We start from the raw sequence: 15,759 nt of genomic DNA on the forward strand, positions 1-15,759 counted from the left end.
CATAAAACATTAATACTAAATAAAATGACGGGAGTTCATAGTTCAATATTGATTTTATTTCAGCAGTCGCCATTTTGTAGTAAATAAAGCTTATGAAGTGTGTTTGCGACATTACATTCTAATAATAAAGACCTTTAAAACGGTATCAATATTGACCTAGGGTTCATATGTGGATATATTCCTTAAGTGGTCCCGTGAGAACAATTGCAATAGGCTGATTTCGTATAAAAACCTCCCTAAAATGGTTGTGGTAAAGTTTTGCGGGTAAAAAAGTAATCCAAAGTATTAACAGCGGTTTTTAAATTGCTCAAATTTAAGAATTTGTTATGCAATAACAGGAGGCGGTAATTTTATATCTATGTCTGACGAGATACAGAAAAGTGGAGGGGTATTTTAAAACCAGGAAACTAGTTATTCTTTTTGAAATCAAATTAATTGTGGCCGAAAAACGAATTCTGTATAGCACAATAGCTCTAGACCAGTTTAAGTATTCATATTTTTATCAGCCTACTTTCTTATTATTGAAGTGTTATCTTTAGTTCACGGAAATTTTGAAAATTAAATTGATCGTTTGCCAGGAGTCCACGAATATAGGGCTTTCTACTTTTAGCCGAAATGGAGGTCAGAGTAAATTTTTTGTCATTTACTCGTATTCATCTAATATGTACTAAATAAATGTTTCTCTAAAGACATGAAACCAAAAGTTACAATAAATTATTAACTCTCAACTCATAAAATGAATAACGCATGTATGTACTTATATATCGCAGGAGGGACCACTTCTGGCTGGATTATACTGCCCGTAAGACCTATACTGTGTAAAACGAACACCGCAGTGTCACTGACATCTGTTAAACCGAGTGGGCAAACCAGTAACTGCAAAGAAGTATGAAGGTAAACTGGATCAATAGGTCCAGTTTATTGTTGAGGACTGTTGGAGCTTTCATAGAGCTACAGTTGGATTCAAGACTATAAGTGAGGATGATCCTTTCTAGTGCCACTTGTGACTGGAAAGGGAGGAACAAAACTAACCTCATCTTCTTTTAATGGGATATAACTGAGACAGAGCCAACTCACTACATTTCATGGTTGATGTAACATGGAATATATGGGTGGCGACTCCAACCCTAACCTTACCCACCCTGAATGTTGGATGTAACATGGAATATATGGGTGGCGACTCCAACCCTAACCTTACCCACCCTGAATGTTGGATGTAACATGGAATCTATGGGTGGCGACTCCAACCCTAACCTTACCCACCCTGAATGTTGGATGTAACATGGAATATATGGGTGGCGACTCCAACTCTAACCTTACCCACCCTGAATGTTGGATGTAACATGGAATATATGGGTGGCGACTCCAACTCTAACCTTACCCACCCTGAATGTTGGATGTAACATGGAATCTATGGGTGGCGACTCCAACTCTAACCTTACCCACCCTGAATGTTGGATGTAACATGGAATCTATGGGTGGCGACTCCAACTCTAACCTTACCCACCCTGAATGTTGGATGTAACATGGAATCTATGGGTGGCGACTCCAACCCTAACCTTACCCACCCTGAATGTTGGATGTAACATGGAATCTATGGGTGGCGACTCCAACCCTAACCTTACCCACCCTGAATGTTGGATGTAACATGGAATCTATGGGTGGCGACTCCAACCCTAACCTTACCCACCCTGAATGTTGGATGTAACATGGAATCTATGGGTGGCGACTCCAACCCTAACCTTACCCACCCTGAATGTTGGATGTAACATGGAATCTATGGGTGGCGACTCCAACTCCAACCTTACCCACCCTGAATGTTGGATGTAACATGGAATCTATGGGTTGCGACTCCAACCCTAACCTTACCCACCCTGAATGTTGGATGTAACATGGAATCTATGGGTGGCGACTCCAACCCTAACCTTACCCACCCTGAATGTTGGATGTAACATGGAATCTATGGTTGGCGACTCCAACTCCAACCTTACCCATCCTAAATATCCTGTCACTCCGAAAGCAGCGAAAATGGCTTACTTCATAGTTCAATGACCTCACCTTCTTACGGAATGGAAAAATGTCTTCGCATATTAATTATGAGTAGTAAGTTATTACATTTTATTTCGAATAACACAGAACAAAAATGTGTGTGATAAAAATGTTTTATGAACCACTTATATGTCAGAAATGAATAGATTATGGTGTGACAATAACAAAATGAGATAACACGTTTTTCTTATACACAGTTTGTCATAACAGAACTTTGCATTAATCCATTTTTGGAAAGTTGCATGACAAGGAGATTAAAAGCCACTACGTAGATTATTTAGTTAGCAATGTTTTATAACTCACATTATGTTAAGATTAATTTCCTATTGAGATCAAGAGTGGTTTTCAATATCTAAAGCGCTGTGCTCCCATAACGGCGTTCTTCATCAGTGCAGCCAAGTGCCTACGTCTGTTCGAGCCCATCCTTGTGGCCAGATCCCCGCTATCGGCGGAGAGGGCGAAGCGCCCTATGACCATGTCGGTGGCCTCCTGAGGACTCGTCAGATGGGCCAAGTGCTCCAACTGGGGCCTCACGTTCTTCACCGCCTCCTTCAGGGTGCTCTTGCTGCCTAGTGCCGCGTCCCCTCCTGACTCCAGGTCTTTGTTTATAGAGGCTGATATGCTTGCTGACAAATCCTCAACTAGCGTTTTGTCCTGAAAACGATGTCAAAAATCAGTAAATTAAAAAGAAATAATTTTTATGTTTTTATAAGGATGTTATGAAAAACCAAAAGCCAAATCTGAATGAATAGCCAGTAAAGTCTCTCACATTATCAAGTACAAATAAAGAAAATGTTTATTAAGTTTCTTTTCTTTGTCACTTTATAAATTGTAGTTTAATTAAAGGTGTTCGTGAACCAACATGAGCAGACAAAATTGTATTAAAAACATTTGGTCTTTTATATGTTAAATATACAAAATAAATTAACACGTAATTTATATACCTAAATAATAAGGTTATTGAAATAATTTTGTCCACTATTGGCTACCAAAGTTTCAAAACAAACAGAATGGCAACCATAAAAATTTGTTGCAAAATAAAATAAAATGTCCTTAAAAAGATTGAAATACCTTGTTGATACTTTCTAAGGTTTCACGTTAGGGACAGGTTTCATCAATATTTTCAATTTTTGTTTTTATAATTTTACTATTCCATGTTATTATACTCATGATTATTTTGGTATACAACACATAGTATCTATGACTTAATGTATCAATTTTATTTGAGTTTTTTAAATGTATCGGTCGCTCAAATGCACCAGGGGCAAACAGCAATCAGTTGTTTAGAAAACTATTCACACAATAATGAAATACTTCATTCAATATTAAACTGTATGAAAGGTTTGATACCCAGGACTCCTTGATATCGAAATGAAAGCGTAAATAACGTCATTTGGAGTCGACTTCACAAAACTGTGTTTGTCGTTATAAAAGCAGAACATATCGGTGTATGAAGTTGTTAAGTCTTTTAATGTTGGTTTCATTGTGAGGTGTGTAACCATGGGAGATCTGAGAATGGAGGTCATGTGTAACACGAGCTATGTCAATGGCAGACAAGACCCGAGTTTACTTTGCTAAAAACCACTAGAGATGGTGAAAAAGTATGGAAACCAGAAGGCAAAGAAAAAGGAAGCTTGAAGAAAATCCTGATGACTCCATTGGACTTTATCAATGAAGGTCGGTATATACGAAGTAGACATCCGTTGATAAAATAATAAATAGTATAGATCTAATAAAGTAGTTTATATTTATATATAAATACAAATTCAAGTCTTTTGATACTACTCCTCTTTCAGAAGCTAGAATCATCCCTTTGCAGTAAAAATAACGGGTTAAATTAGTATATTATTGTAAATTATCTATCTTGTTTCTTGGTTATTTCTAGTTACTTAAACATTGGCAACCTAATGGATGTCCAAAAGCGCAACTTCACTAACCGCAAATGTCGAGATTCTGGGGTGTAAGGGTAGATTTGTCTAGCCTGCTGCGGCAGATGGCTGTTGGAACTGATAGGGCTCCCCAAGTGTTAAAGGCTGTTGCTAGCCTCTCCCCAAGTGTTAAGGGCTGTTGCAAGCCTCTCCCCAAGTGTTAAGGGCCGTTGCTAGCCTATACATAAGGGCACAAGACTACGAGAGACTAGTTTAATGCCATAAATCCTCCCTCATAGATTTAGACAGGATGCGTCCCCTACCCCCAAACTTATCCATCGAGAATATCATGTCACTTTTGAAGTAGCACAAATGTTTCGGAAGTAGCACAAATATCCTTTGAGGACTAAGTGCAATTTCTAAGCTTCTTGTCCTAAGAAAATAAAATAGGGAATTAGTGAAAGTAGTTTTGTTTCAATGAGCTGCATTGCGTCTTTGTATTGAAACCATGTTCTGCTGTGGCCGATTTTTCCACATATCTACATTTCAAGTGTCTAACTTGTCCGACGTGGTGTGAAGATTTTGGTGTTAGTTATGAACTGAAAGGTTAAACTAAGTTGTTATACCAGTCGCACTATCTACAGAGTCTATCGTATTAATGTATGAAACTTTGAGAAACACAAGAACGTCAAGAAAATGTTCAGACATCTATAGATATAACAAAATCCAATAAAGCTTAAAACTAGTTTTGTTTTTTAGACCATGAACTTTTATCTTAGACAAAACTACTCGTACGTAAAAGTACTGTTAACTTAATAAATAAAATGTTAAAAATAAAAAAACAAAAAATAAAATTACTTTTATTTAATTTATTATTTATTTTAAATGTTAGAGTTAAAAATGGATTTTATTTTTTATATTAATAATAAACCAAATTATTAAAATTATTATTGTTAATTATTTAATTTTCAAGAGGCTATTATTCAATTGACAAAAGGCTATTAATTAATTGACAAGAGCATAGTAGTATTTAATTGACAAGAGCCTAGTATTTAATTGGCAAGAGGCTTACGCATTGATGCATTCAGTACTGATCGCGAGAGAAAAGAAGAGACCTGGATTCTGGCCTATCTGAAGTTTGCAGGCGCTACTACTAGTATGTTGCCGCGCCTTGTTTCGTAATTCCATTATTGTTTCACTGTTCCATTGCTATGATAAACAATTCGCAGGGTTGGCTGTGGGGCGAAGCGCCTGAAATTACCGGGCGGCAACACACTAGTACACAGCTGTGCGCCGGCACGGGCCAGGTCTCTTCTTTTCTCTCGCCAACAGTAGTAATAACAGCAACAATGACGGGAACTACTTTGTTTGAAATCAGGTGACAGGGAATACAGCAAAAGGCTTTTAGATTCTCAATGTATGGGTGACGTATGCAACTAACCGCACATCGTGGTTGAGTCTGCCAAACCTCTGTCATTTAGCCTACTCATATCTATTTACTCTCGGCTGGTGCCACGTGGTCTATATGAGTTTTTTGGTTTACAAACGGCTTGCGATGAAAGTCCTACTAACTTGCGTGTAAAATTATATTTTTTAGTTTTCAAATTACCACAATTGTAGAATTTTTCGATTTTATTAAAGAGAATATAAATTGTGTAGACGTTGCTAGCTCAAGGATGAAAATATGCCAATCCCACTCACTCCCACGTGTAAAGAGCTATCAGAGTGTAATAATAATAAAACTTTATCGCGTGAACAGATGTTTTAATACGCAAAAAGTAGTTAACGCGGCCGTTTTGCTTCCAATATTAAAAAATATTCGAAGGGCGTTATGGTCATCTTTTGTAATTTTTACAACGTAAGATTATATATACATTGGAGCCTTGTAAACTGGACAGCTTTTCACCAATATATTTCAGAATTTCAAATAAAATGAGGTCATCATTTACCATATATTATACGTTTGCATGTGTTCTTATTGATGTTTTAATATTATCCAACTTACAACAGTCTTTCCATGTGAACAAGTAATGATAGCCAATCCGAAGATGATCGCAGAAGTGAACATCGTAAAGATCCGATAACTGATAACCTGCAAATCACATTGTTCTGTAAAAAACCAAGCTATAACAAAGTCGAATTTATATTGAATATTTGTATGTTCTAACGTTCCATTCTGTCCATTCCTGGATTTTTAAAATAATATTATTTTTCCATAAAAAGTGTATAATGCAAGGAATAAAACATAAATAAAGTATAAAATACAGGTATATTGTTTGTTCACCGTATCTTTTATCACATTCTTATCACGTTTAGTAGTTAGAAAAAGATTTATGGAAAATAAAAATTAACAAAAGAAAGAAAATTAGACAAGAAAATATTTTTTTAAATGTACATGCTGTTTCAAAGGGTAGGCTAATATTTCCATACATAACTCTATCCCAGTTCGAGTCATCCCTGAAATGTAGTAATAGAACAAACGCTCTTACATACATATAACATACATACGGGTATGCGTGTATGTGTAATATGATCATTAATATCACTTTATAATCAATAAGTCAAAGTATGATAAGTTTAAATCAATATTATTGTCATTTCTGCTCTTTTATTCTCCAAATTTAAATAAATAATTAGTACTGAAAATTGTTCTTAGATTGGCACTCTCAAAGAAGCCAAATCCAGTCTCTTTATCTGGGTTTTCCTAACCGTGATATAACTATTATTTGTCTTTTTAAGTCTATCAAGCTATACAAAATATAATCGAAGAAAATAATTATCGTTTCATATTTTTAATCTTTTTGTTATCCTATCATTTTAATTTCCACAAAAATTATTACACGTGACAGTCAATTTTTCTCAGTTAGGAAAAATTCATCTATATATTTCAAGATGAACCATGGTTGTATGTGTATACAGAGAAAATTGTCTCCTAAAGTACTAGGCTATGTTACATCTTAACTGTATTAATTTAGAACTATTCTTATTTGGTGTTTATTAATCGGATTTGGGACTAAAAAATAATTTGATCTAAGAAATATGGACCGTAACAACCATAACATGTTAGATATCTAGAGCTCTGCTATTACTACTGCACTCAATTGTGTAGTCTGAGTTCTTGTGCAGCTGTATAACGAGAAAGTGGTGTATAACAGTAGATAATGCGCTACCTGGGAGTACAGTACGTAAAACTGAAACTACAGCGTACCGTTTGTTCAAAGTCGTACTAAAACGACTTGTGACAATTAGCACATTACCACAGCGCTTATTTGGTGTTTAAGCTATGCGGCGATATCACGGTTACAATCTCATGTACGAGTATATGACATAATTAAAACTGCTATTGCACAGACTTCTCTGGTTAGCATCTAAAAATGGTCAATCCTGGATTTATAAATCTGCCTTTTGCAGTAAAATTCAGCTTAACGTGATATCTAAATTGGAAATGATTTTCATACCAGTTATATTTATATACATTTATGAATCTCTACAGGGCCTATTTAAAAGAGATTTGGCTCAAACTAATTCTTTCAATTCCATCGGTTTTTCGTGTTCTATAAATTTAATTAGTGCATTTTTAATTTTTAAAGTAAGGGTGAATTACATTTTTAAACCATTTGCTATGTCTATGTGAGTTGCGCATTTCTACTTATGAATGAAATTATTTGTGATGATACGTACACAAAAATGCTATTTACAAAGTTACCTCGATTAACAATTCCCATGGTTCAGGAATATATAGTGTGCCAAGTTAAAATTGTAATTTTATTCTAAACTAATAAAAATATAAATAAAATGTTTAAAAAATACAAGAATTCCTTCCTAAGTTAAATTTATGTTCATATTTACGATAATTTTTGAAATAATAGAATACCTATTTATAAAATTACTGATTTTGAAAGTTTCTTAAATACAATATGTATTGTAATTTTGTTGGCATTATTAAACACATTAATTTTTTAGTAGCATATCCTAATAGAAATATGAGGTTTTATATAACTCTTATTGTAAAAATTATAACTGGGAAAAATATTATGTGGACCGACCTAATCCTCTAAGTGTCTCTTAACGTTTTTTTTGCATTTTAAAGATTTCATATACATAAATATCATACACAAATATAAAGAGTTTCTTAAAAATCCCACCCTCTTTATTCATGATAAGCAAATTTTAGTAACTATACTGTTTTGAAATGTAACTGTAAAGGGAATTTATTGTATTTTGAGAATTTATTGGTTTTACTATTTTAGTTTTAAGTTTTTAGAAAATATCGGATTTTAAGTAAAGCCCTAATATGTTTTTCGTCAGCCATTTTGAAACGGTAAAATGTTGTTTGAAACAAAATTGAGCAATTCTTACTGTAGACAAGAGAAAAATAAATGAACCGTTTATTACAGGTTCCCGTTAATCAAATGAAACATTTAAAACCTGGCCTATAATTTTGTCCCAACTTGTTCTTAAAATAAATATATGTTACTGAAATAATAAATAGATATTTGCTATCGGTACGGTATCTTAATATACGTTTAGAGCACTTTAAGTGACTTATTTTGTATATGAATATATATATATATATTATAGATATATACCTACATATAAGTACATATATACCTAATACAAATCTTTTTAAACTATAACATGTCTAAATTGTTAATATAGAATAACATTCTACGGTCCGAATACAAAGCAGAAAATCCTACGGTCCATTCAAACTTTTATTTTCAAATAAATCATCTGTAACACAAACAACTATTGGTACAGCTTCTGTTGCACTATTGACTGAAACAAGATATTTCAGCAACCGTGGGAGTGACTCTATTCATCGTTTGTGATGGCATCGAACACAAAGCCGCTGCATCTCCAATAATTATATTATTAACAATAGGTGACAATAGAAATCCATTGCTACTCTGCAGCCAACCATATGTGCCGCGGGCCCGATCATGTTAAACCCTAACTGGCTCAAACTAACAATAGAATAAAGCCGTTGGCTCACTAACAATCCGAATCAAATACAGAGTGGAACTGCTTTTCTTCTTAGTGATTAATCCGATTGTGGCAACAATCCTAATTACTCCTCATTGTCAATGAATTAATTAATTTCTAAAACAGCATTTTATTTACCAGTGCAGTGCATTTACTAAAACATTTTACGGGGAATAAAAGTGAGTAAAGACCCACAGCGATGCAATGGTTAGTTGTAAAAATTGGAGGGTAGTAAAATTTTATTTTAGTCTGTCTGTCAATCTGGCAGCACGTATATCATCGAGAATAAAATGACCTATAGATTTAGATTTTGCAGGAACCTTCATTTATATATAGGAAATATCGAGTTCCATGGTGGTGAACTAATTGAAATATGGTTACTCAACTTTAGGTCACTCCTTGGGATTTGGCAGAAGTTAGTGAACATTTTTTTTATTGGTCTTGTGGGTAACCGTGATGGCAACGGGAAAAATAAAATAAAGTAACTGGCCTTATTTTACCAGGCGAAGTTAGGGCTAAGAAGCTCTCTCTGACACTTAACCTAAGGACCAACGGCTTAAAGGTGACTTCAAACCACCACCAATGGTCGGACAGGCGGGCTGCTTGCAAGGACAGGTTCGCTTAGCGGTCATCAATCCAAGCAGCAACCACGCTCGACGTTGCTTGATCTGGTTATCTTGCGATAACTGTTGTACCCGCTACACTTCGCCATTGAAAAAACATAAAAAACTACTCCAAAAACACTTATAGGTCTACATACATTTTTCTAAACATAAAATGAAAACTGAACATAATCATATGAGATTATAACATGTGTCATATAACTATAGACTTGAAGTTTTGGATTTCGTTAGACATTTGGTAATAATGTGTATGGTATGAAATATAAGAATATAGTACTATTTATTATTAATCTTTCGTTATTAATTTTAATGACAGTAGTTTTTAAGTATTGTTTAAAGCCTCTAAAAACTTAATGCGATTATTCGCTTCAAACCTTCCAAATGAAGTTTCGCAGCACATGTCGAACGAAGTTTACGGAACAAGACAAACAATGGGCAGCAACAGGTAAGGTGTCGTTCCCACGTTCTCTCTCTTTTGTGTTTGCGATACAAAGATCCTCCCATTTAGACACTCACAGTGTAAGCTATTCACAAACATGTATTTGTCTACTAACTAAGCTAGGCTGACATCATTGTTGGGTCAATAATAGTTGGAATTTAATTTAATTCAAAGACAAGACTCTTTTACATAGGATATTGGTCATGTTTGAAATAATAATCACCGGAAGATTATCCCATCAAGAACTTCTAACAGTACTCGTATTCTTTGTTTAAAGGTTGTTATTGGCGATGGAAGGGTTGAAAGGATAACAGTATTTTGTGCATTACTGTCATCGTTATAGGTTATAAAAGGTATAACATAATGTTTATTGGAATCTATCATCATCGTCAGGTGGGGGAAGAATTAACACATACAAAAATAGAGAACAGAAAGAAGTAAAGAAGGGGAAAGAAAAGGGTTGAAACATAAAAGAAAAGCTGCTTGGAGTCCAGTCTAGGCGTTATCACTGCACAGGATGCAATTCCCGAGCACACATCACAAGTAAGAGGATAACACACACACACATCGTACTCGCACAGGCTGCAGTGGGATACTAGTATTATCGCAAAGTTGAATTTCAGAGAGTCGTGCAGGACAGCATTCAAAAATTTGCAACTGTTGATTTTGCCCAGTCTTTACATTTTAGAAACATCTTTGTTCTGTTGGTCTAAATGTGCCCTTATCAGAGGACGTGACATACACGGGTATGAGACTAGATGCAGAGATAACTACCGTACTGGAAGACACAGAACGGTGGTTTATGAGCACTTGCCTTCGCAGGCAGGTATTCATTTCATCAAAAGTTTTCCAAATTTTAAAAACGCCCAAAGCTCGTCTTAAGCGCTTTCTGGTTTCAAATTCATTCTATAGCGTTGAAGAGTTTCTGGCGTTTAACTGGGAGACCGCCCAATTCGATGACTGACTCCAGCGCTGGAGGTGGGTTGAGATTGGCGAAGGATGAATGAGACTGGATTGTATGAACAATGATGTAAGTTTGGTCGTGATGGTAATGTGGTGTGAGAGTTAACATTTTACAATTAATTATGATGTTTGCCACACAATGTATAATTGTTACGAGCATTTAAAAATATCGTTTTATTAGTACTCGTATGTTAGTAGTCAATGATCTGCATATTTACAGGTCAACAATTCTTTATAATCCAGGAATGAACATTTCACCTTGACAGTAGTATAATAACAAGAATTGTGGCGAATAACATTTTTTTATTTATAGTATAGATCATTACTTGAAATTTATATTTTAAATCTTCAGCTTATCAGAAAAAAACTTAAGAAAAATTACACAGTTTAGGTGTTGTAAATACTTAAATGAAAAAGAAGCAGAAAATCCTCCAAGAAAGCACGATCAGCGTAGCCTTACTCTTAAATGAGCAACCGCAAATTTGAACGTATAAGTCTCAAATTGCTCATTTATTACTTTCGTTAATTTGTAACAAAAATAAATTTCTTTGTTTGAAGTTAACCGGTAACACTTTTGTATCACTGAACGATGGCAATGTCCCGAAAAAATCCTGTTTTTTTTTTTCAAAAATTCAATAATAATAATTTGAATCTAAATTTAGATAAATTAGACAGATAATTATGGTAAAATTAAGTCTCTATGATTATGTTACACTATCATTTATATTTACTTTAAGAATACAAATGGCTTTAGAGAAAATCTTTGGACGTGAATGTAAATAAAGAGAATTACAAAAAAAAACTGCAAATTAGCATTTGTGTGGCAACCATTGTTTAAAAACGTGTCGTAACTCTAACAAGAAGTTCATTCAGTCCACAACCCTGCGAGAAGCAACTGATTCGGCAGCTCTGCAAAATAAAGCTTTCACAGGGCATTAGTCAACTGGTGCCAATTGGGGGGGGGGGGGGTTCTGGGGGCTAAAACAATAGACACCCTCCCTCTCTTGTCTCAGAGCACAGCGCCATATGCAGCGATACAGAGCAGGACAATTATCGCCTTCGTTGGTTAGTAATGTGTTGTGGGAAAAATAATTAATTTCAATGAGCATTCACATGAATTACATCAAAATATTTTAAAGGTACATTCTAGTAAATACAAGGTGATACCCCTGCCCGCTTTGCGCGCAAACTCCGGTTCGCTGTATTGGTTTGTATCTCAACGTTCGGGATAGGAAAGTTTGTTTGTTACACACTTCAAGAATGACAGAACGATATCATTTGGAAATGTCGTAAACTATTGAAACGAGTTTATTCGACATATTAATGTCATCAACCAATTTACAATTGAACATTGATTTCAATACTCCCAGCTCCACGATAAGTATCATTGTAATAATATTTACACTTGTTGTAGATTAACATGGACGCCTGGGGCTGAAAGTGTGATACTGAAAAACTGCTCATAAAAATTGTTAATATTAATATACAAATCTTAAAATATCCGAATCCTAATATTCTTTCAAATCGATTATTTTAAATAATAAGAAACTCTTGCATTAAAGAATATTGAAAATTAAAATCTCATTTTTTTATTAAGCTTAATTTCTCAAGCAGCGTTATATAAAAACAATTGCTGTTCACGTTTTAAAGCCTTATCAAGTCTTTTACTTGTCACGTCTAATACCAGATTACTAATTGTTTTCTTTAAAATTAACTTTTACAATCAATTTGTATTTTTAAGAAACATTAACAGTACAAAATTATAGCATACGTTTTCTCTCTTTAAGTACGAAGGATTGTATTACGTATGTGATTTTTGTTACATATTTACTTTCTAATGGTGTATAAACATAAACATAGCATATAAATATTAATAAACCTGTAAATTTTAAACAAACACTAATATCTCGGCTAACGGTAAAATAAAAACGTATTGATATGCGAGAGCACCACACTCTGACCGATACGATCAAATGCTCCTTCAAATAATTAATGCAATAAAAAGTAATAAACCTGTAAATTTGAAACAAACACTAATATCTCGGCTAACGGTAAAATAAAAACGTATTGATATGCGAGAGCACCACACTCTGACCGATACGATCAAATGCTCCTTCAAATAATTAGTGCAATAAAAATTAATACAATAAAAATCAATACACCATACCACAACACATATTATTCAAAATTGGTTCCACAAATAAACTATCCCAAACTGTCAATGGAAAAAATTTCACTTTGAACTACTTGCAATTATTTCACGTCGAAGAACACATATTTTATTACGCCCATAAATAAATAAAGGCAAATAAAAATTAATTTTCAAACATATAAATTATAATACAATTTTAATATAATACAACTCCTACGAATAACGCCTGTGACCAAACATTAACAATACATTACTTGAATCTGAGAAAAAAGTAGGAATCCATTATGAATAGTTCATAAATTGCGTTTTGGATGGTAAATAAAACATTAACATAATCAAAGTGCGATAATTCAAAATGATAGCCAACCCCTGACGGTTATGATCAGTAAATAATGATAAAAGTGGAAACACCACTGTAAGAGGACCCTTAATGACCACCCAGTGGGGTCTTCTTTATCAGCGTCAGTTAAAATTGCCAAGAAACATAAAACCACTCTTCCCAGACTGTAAATCTGTTAAAATTGAACCTTTTGTAATTATCATGTGTGGGGTATTTATTGAAAAATGCATTTGGTTGTGATCGCTTATTACGGTATAAAATACAGTAATAATAATAATATTCTACGGTTATTAACAACGATAAAAATTGTTTTTCAAAGCAGATTATCACTCGATCGTAGTATAAGAAATCATTTATTGTGTTGAACATATTTAGTACATATTACTATATGTTAATAAAAACACAAGTAATTTTTTTGTGGAGTTGCCTGAAGATGAAACCTTTGGTTTTGAAAGGCCTCGCCCAAAAAGTAAACAATTTGGAAAAAGTTGTGTTTTTATTAACATATAGTAATATTTAAAGAATTTTCCAATTGCTCCAAGAGTCTACAATATTTAGTACAGTCTTCATAATGAATGCTTTGATTGCTTTACAGATAGTGTAGACTGTGTCACTGTCAGTACACTATGTACATGTACAGTAGACTGTGTATGTAAGACTACACGTGCCCCAGCTTACACGCTATTGACGGTACAACAGGAGCTGATATAGCAACAATCACGCTGTCACTGATGGTTTACTGACCGGTCAGCTCGTAACCGTGAACTGATGGCGACTATTACATGTACAGCCACACATTAATACAGGCTCTCTGACAGATGACCTCTATTGCTTTACAGGCAGTGTGAACTGTGTCACTGTCAGTACACTATGTACATGTACAGTAGACTGTGTATGTAAGACTACACGTGCCCCAGCTTACACGCTATTGACGGTACAACAGGAGCTGATATAGCAACAATCACGCTGTCACTGATGGTTTACTGACCGGTCAGCTCGTAACCGTGAACTGATGGCGACCATTACGTGTACAGCCACACATTAATATAGGCTCTTTGACAGATGACCTCTATTGCTTTACAGGCAGTGTGAACTGTGTCACTGTCAGTACACTATGTACATGTACAGTAGACTGTGTATGTAAGACTACACGTGCCCCAGCTTACACGCTATTGACGGTACAACAGGAGCTGATATAGCAACAATCACGCTGTCACTGATGGTTTACTGACCGGTCAGCTCGTAACCGTGAACTGATGGCGACCATTACGTGTACAGCCACACATTAATACAGGCTCTTTGACAGATGACCTCTATTGCTTTACAGGCAGTGTGAACTGTGTCACTGTCAGTACACTATGTACATGTACAGTAGACTGTGTATGTAAGACTACACGTGCCCCAGCTTAGGTACAACAGGAGCTGATATAGCAACAATCACGCTGTCACTGATGGTTTACTGACCGGTCAGCTCGTAACCGTGAACTGATGGCGACCATTACGTGTACAGCCACACATTAATATAGGCTCTTTGACAGATGACCTCTATTGCTTTACAGGCAGTGTGAACTGTGTCACTGTCAGTACACTATGTACATGTACAGTAGACTGTGTATGTAAGACTACACGTGCCCCAGCTTACACGCTATTGACGGTACAACAGGAGCTGATATAGCAACAATCACGCTGTCACTGATGGTTTACTGACCGGTCAGCTCGTAACCGTGAACTGATGGCGACCATTACATGTACAGCCACACATTAATACAGGCTCTCTGACAGATGACCTCTATTGCTTTACAGGCAGTGTGAACTGTGTCACTGTCAGTACACTATGTACATGTACAGTAGACTGTGTATGTAAGACTACACGTGCCCCAGCTTAGGTACAACAGGAGCTGATATAGCAACAATCACGCTGTCACTGATGGTTTACTGACCGGTCAGCTCGTAACCGTGAACTGATGGCGACCATTACATGTACAGCCACACATTAATATAGGCTCTTTGACAGATGACCTCTATTGCTTTACAGGCAGTGTGAACTGTGTCACTGTCAGTACACTATGTACATGTACAGTAGACTGTGTATGTAAGACTACACGTGCCCCAGCTTAGGTACAACAGGAGCTGATATAGCAACAATCACGCTGTCACTGATGGTTTACTGACCGGTCAGCTCGTAACCGTGAACTGATGGCGACCATTACATGTACAGCCACACATTAATATAGGCTCTTTGACAGATGACCTCTATTGCTTTACAGGCAGTGTTAACTGTGTCACTGTCAGTACACTATGTACATGTACAGTAGACTGCGTATGTAAGACTGCACGTG

At 35.3% G+C, this 15,759-nt stretch overlaps 1 protein-coding gene across 2 annotated transcripts in view; it reads right to left on the reverse strand.

The window, feature by feature from the left end:
• Window positions 1–2,090: 2,090 nt before the first annotated feature.
• Window positions 2,091–15,759, reverse strand: part of LOC124359032 — a 35,707-nt gene continuing 22,038 nt past the window's right edge. The window contains exons 1-3 of one of the 2 annotated variants that reach the window (XM_046811379.1): window positions 7,019–7,170; window positions 5,923–6,009; window positions 2,091–2,703 (exon numbers count right to left, since the gene is read on the reverse strand). In XM_046811379.1, coding sequence (XP_046667335.1) covers window positions 2,395–2,703; window positions 5,923–5,985 — 372 coding nt within the window. In that variant the 5' untranslated portion in view covers window positions 5,986–6,009; window positions 7,019–7,170 and the 3' untranslated portion in view covers window positions 2,091–2,394. Of the gene's footprint in view, window positions 2,704–5,922; window positions 6,010–7,018; window positions 7,171–15,759 lie in introns of those variants that run through there. The other variant, XM_046811381.1, reaches the window with a different exon arrangement.

This window comes from Homalodisca vitripennis, chromosome 4 (assembly GCF_021130785.1).
Source record: "Homalodisca vitripennis isolate AUS2020 chromosome 4, UT_GWSS_2.1, whole genome shotgun sequence".
Classification (NCBI taxonomy): Eukaryota; Metazoa; Arthropoda; class Insecta; order Hemiptera; family Cicadellidae; genus Homalodisca; species Homalodisca vitripennis.